This window comes from Pteropus vampyrus, unplaced genomic scaffold (genome assembly GCF_000151845.1).
Source record: "Pteropus vampyrus isolate Shadow unplaced genomic scaffold, Pvam_2.0 Scaffold16, whole genome shotgun sequence".
Taxonomy (NCBI): domain Eukaryota; kingdom Metazoa; phylum Chordata; class Mammalia; order Chiroptera; family Pteropodidae; genus Pteropus; species Pteropus vampyrus.
The window spans coordinates 5782403-5787538 of NW_011888797.1; the positions used below are offsets into that span (position 1 = coordinate 5782403).

Consider the following 5136-nt stretch of genomic DNA (forward strand, 5'->3'; position numbering starts at 1 on the left):
GTTAGAATGCCGTGATAAATGATTTGTGCTATAATACCATGTCACTTAGTAAGGAATTGTGTGATATAGTTTTGTTCATTTGGATGATAAAAGGAAGAATCGTTTACATTTTTTGTTTGTGTGTGTATATACTTTGTTAACTGTTTTAAATAAACCAGCCACATTGATTCCATGGACCCAGTTTGCTTCAAAGATATAAGAGCAGAATGCTGATGGCTTTAGATCAGTGCGAAGAAAATCAGTACCAGATTTATCCCATTTCTGGGCTGGCAGGGGCAGGAATGGTGTGGCGATGTCTAGATTAATTGCTGGCATCATTCCCCTCAAAGGAGAGGCAGGCTCATCACTCCCAGTGCCCTGAGGCAGCACATGGAACAGCTAAGTGTTCTACAGACAGATCAAAGGTCAGTGTGAGCCATACTTCTAGAGAAAGAACTTTTGAGGCTGTTGGAACCCTTTGGTTTCCAGAGAGGGGGAACAGCGACTGTCTGATTCTTTTCCAGTGCCGTTTGCGGGACATGACGTACTCTGCCCCCATTACAGTGGATATTGAATATACCCGAGGCAGCCAGAGGATCATCCGCAATGCTTTACCCATTGGCAGGTGAGAAACATCGTCAGTGTAGGAGCCACACTGCCTGTATTCCAGCCCTGTGAGATGACCTTGAGCAACTGAAGTTCCCTTTGCCCCATTTCCTCATCTGGAGAAGGTGGGAAGTGGTACCTAGTTCATGGACTTGTGTTTCTGGATCCAGTGAGGCAGCTCTTGTAAAGCATTTAAACAGTGTCTGGCTACTTGCAGTGGTGATTATTTTTTAATTGTGAAATCTTTCATCTAAAGTTAAGGACATTGCTTCCCCTTCCTGTAAGTCCAGGCTGTTAAGGAAACATTAGGAAAGACAGCATCTCAGTGGCCTCTCACGGGATGGTCTTTTTGGTGGATTCATGTGTGTTTTAAGTTTGAGTTTCCTGGCAGTTTAACTGTTGCCCGTATCGCAGTATTTATACGAAATAAGGACAACTCTGTCCCTACCTTCCCGTTATGGCTTCTTTTTTAACCTGTGACTTACTAAAAAGAATGTTTTAAAATTTCCAAACTGGTGCTTCACATCAGTTTTGGGGACTTTACGGAGACCGATTTATTTTCATGTTTCATGAGTGTGTGGCCGCAAGGGCTGTCCCATGTCCCAGGTCTGCCCCATCACCATCTGCGTTTTTCCTTTATATCAAGCTGGTTAAATGTGTTGCTTGGATGTTATATATCTTCACGGATTTTTTTATTTCTTTGTTCTCAATTACCAGGAGAGATGTGTTAAAATATCCCACTAGGATGGTGGATTTATCTTTTCCTCCTTATGTTTTTACGTATTTTTGTTTTTTGAAGTTATGATATTAGGTGTATAGAAGTTTAGAGTTTTAGATCTTCCTGGTGAATTGAACCTTTTATTATTATGCATTTATCTTCCTTTTGTAATATTTTTTGCCTTAAAATTTATTTTATGGTAAAATTTATTTTACTACAGCCACATCAGCTTTCTTTTTATTATTTTTCTGGCATATCATGTTCTAAATCCTTTCCTTTTTAATCTTTTGATGTCCTTATGTTCTAGGTATGTTTGAAGTAAACTTCATATGGCTAGATATTTTAAAAATTTACCTGAGAATTAGTTCACTTATGTATATTATGTTAATGGTATATTTGGATACTGATATATTTTCTTGACAACTTATTTTGTACTTTTAGTCTATCCAGTTTTTCATATGTTTCAGTTTTTTCTCTTTTTGCCTTTCGGATTAATGGAAGCTTTTTTTTTTTTCTTACTGTCCCCCAGCTTATTGAAAGTCAAGTACAGTATTTCTCATTTTTTATGTTTACTTCAGAAATTATGCATACTTAACAAAGTTCGAAAATAATCAGTATCTTTATTCCCCTCCTGGGAAGAACAAGGACCTTAGTGCTTTTGTTGTGCCAAATTTTAATTCTGCTGCCATTTCTGACTTTCACTAAAGCCTGTGTACAAAGTTTAAGGAAGCAGACATTTGAGTTTTATTATCTGTAGTAGCACCGCGTGCCTAAGGAAATATTTCATTTATTTCAGTTGGCTGTTCCATGTAATTGCCATTCTGCCTTTTCTGATATGCCGAAGAGGAATGCAGACCCCTTAGTGATGTGTGTATACAGTGCGCAATTCATAGTCTTTTTTACCTTTTTTGCCAGTGACTATCTTTATGTAATATTTCCTTTTGTTTTATTTTAAACAGAATGCCCATAATGCTACGTAGTTCAAACTGTGTTCTTACAGGGAAGACGCCCGCAGAGTTTGCCAAGCTGAATGAATGTCCTTTAGATCCAGGTGTGTGCGATTCCTTGGATTTGTACTCCACTTCTTTTTTTGTTTATCTGTTGTTTAGCATTTTTCCACAAAACAATACCAGCCTGTCTGCTTTCTAGTGAACTTCGATAAAATGTTGTTTACAAACATCCAGAAATTTGGCTCCAGCTTCATTCTATTAGACTTTATTTCTAAAAGATATACTGTTTCCTCTTTTATTTCAGGTTTAAAATTTCATTACTCCCAAGTTCTGATTTATTGCTATGGTTTGTCAGTCTTTTCTTTGTCTTTTGCTCAGTGGTTATGCTGTTTTAGTGTACTTAAAAATTCAAGAATAATCTCATAAACCTACTTGTGTAGCCGGTCTGAAAAGACTCATACATCTGATTTTTAGCTGTTTTAAATGCAGTAAAGGGGCAAAAAACAAGTCTTATGTTTAAATTATTAAAAATTATATTTTGGTACCTGTTTTTTAGGCAGTTTCCTTTATAAAGTTTCAGGCTTAGCACTTAACAGAAAGGTTTTTTTTAATTCCTTAACTCATGTTTCACATTGATTTAATTTACAGTTGCTTTAATCTTATTCCTTTACAGTTGCATCAATGTAGAATCACAGAAGGTTTTGGAAAGAGATTAACAAAGAATGTGACTTGTAGATTACAACAAAATGTTCTATAAGTCAAATATATTGCCCTGTTTTTGCTTATGTTCTGAAGGTAAAATGAAGACTCACTGTATTCTGAATTCTTTGCAAAAATATATATGATAATGTTATGAGTTTTATTGAGCATATAGTATTATGGCCCAGTACTAAAACCTAGTCTTAGTCTACCATTATCACTGATTCGTTAAAAAAATTTCAGTTTATGTTGAAGATCATCAGTTATTTTTCTACTTAAGAAATCTGAAGACCATTTTATTTAACAAGTTCTTTTCATTCACCTCTTATATACGTCAGGTGCTAATGATGCATTTCCTGTTCTCGAGAGGTTTATTATCTTGTGCCTCATGTGTATAAAATCATATGCCGACACTGTCATCAATTCATAAAACAGTATCCGCAGTCCACTTTGAATTAAGTGATGGCCAGTGCTGTGAAGCACCAGAAGAGAACCTCTAAGTCAGGAGGTTACTAAAACAGTGTTTGAAGAATAGGTGGTGAAGCTTCTCTTATTTCCTTGGACAGGTGGCTACTTCATCGTCAAAGGAGTAGAAAAAGTTATTCTTATCCAAGAGCAGCTGTCTAAGAACAGGATCATTGTGGAGGCTGACAGAAAAGGGACAGTTGGTGCTTCGGTTACCAGGTACAGAGAGCAGAGACGGTGTTCTTGAGAAATAGTAATAATGCCATTAATATCAGATGGCTATCTTTTGATATGGAAATACCCTGCTATTTCTCTGCATAATAGGCAGTGAAATATTTAAACTGTCTGTGTTCACTTTATTGTGTAAGCATAGAATATTGATTTAAAATTTTCTGTGATGAAAGTGTGAGACATTGTTTAAAAGACCACTTGTTATTTCATTTATGTAGAATTTTATGTTAATAAAAAAAACACTTCAGTTTTTCATGTTCCTTTTCCATTTTGACCATTTTTATATGTATTCCTAATTATTATTAGGAATTAGTATTATTACTGATTGTTCCTATTGATATAATTAGAGACTATTTTATACTTAACATTTAATTAATTAATTTCATGGAATTAACATCTTTTTGTTAGTTTTTTAGACCAGCTTCTTTCATAGTGTACTCTCTTTTCTACAACAGCATCCCTTATGTTACATTTGTAACTTCTTTTCTCTGGTTTATTATCATATGTAATTTGAAATTTGGAGGTTAATGAGTTCTGGGAATAAAAAAAATTGTGACATAGGCAAGATGTCAGTATGTAATAGAGTTTTTCTTCTGACAACCTATAGTGATCTGCTTAACTCAGTTTTTGCATTTTTCTTTCTGATGGAGAGGCAACTAACAATAATGGCCATTTATTGAGCAGTTATTAGGATCTAGGCTGGATACTAGGTGCTTTACATAGGTAGTTTGTCGGCTGAATCCTCCAGGGTAAGTGGCATTATCTCCTTTTTACAGCTGAGTAACAGGCCTTGAGGGCAGGTCACATCGTCCATCAGAGGTGGCCAGCATTTGAACCCAGATCTAATAATCCTACAACACACATTTTCCCACTGTTGGCAGCTTTTGGAGCCAGAGCACTCAAGCTTTGAATCCCAAAGTTTTTGTGTATTAGCTGTGAGGCACTTGGGTGAATGTTATGTAGCTTCTCTGAGCTTCGGTTTTCTCGTGTGTGATTCAGAGACAACACTTCAGAGTAAATGTTAGTATGTAGGATATTAGAGCTTATTTAAGTAGATTGGGTAACAGTATAGGTGATCAGTGTGCGTTACTGTTTATGTTTGATGAAAGCTTAGAAATGTTTTTAAATTCATTAGGAATTTTATAGCTAATAGTGATATCAATAGAAGATTGCCTTTGACTTCACTGTATACCAAAACTATAAGGATGTTTTATTGGATTATTGGCATACAAATTCATTTCTTTATAGTTTTCTCATGATGCAGGCTCATTTCGAAGAGGTTTTTCTCTTTAAATGCATAAAATTAATTATCAATATATGCCTCACACTGGATCCAAGCAGTTCGGGTGAAATCAAAATGAAGTAGGTCAAAATGAATTGGTGATTGTCACTCATTCACTCATGAAACTTCCATCACAATCTCAAGCTAAAGAAACATTCATAGTCTTTTAAAATGTTCAAGGAGGTGGCAAGGGCAGGAGAAGGGTT

General features: G+C 35.6%; 1 protein-coding gene across 4 annotated transcripts in view; it reads left to right on the forward strand.

Moving 5' to 3' along the window:
• Positions 1–5136, forward strand: part of POLR3B (RNA polymerase III subunit B) — a 115241-nt gene that overhangs the window by 14348 nt on the left and 95757 nt on the right. For all 4 annotated transcript variants that reach the window (XM_023527339.1, XM_023527341.1, XM_011386997.2 and 1 more), the window contains exons 6-8: positions 504–604; positions 2263–2354; positions 3519–3636. In XM_023527339.1, coding sequence (XP_023383107.1) covers positions 504–604; positions 2263–2354; positions 3519–3636 — 311 coding nt within the window. The remainder of the gene's footprint in view (positions 1–503; positions 605–2262; positions 2355–3518; positions 3637–5136) is intronic.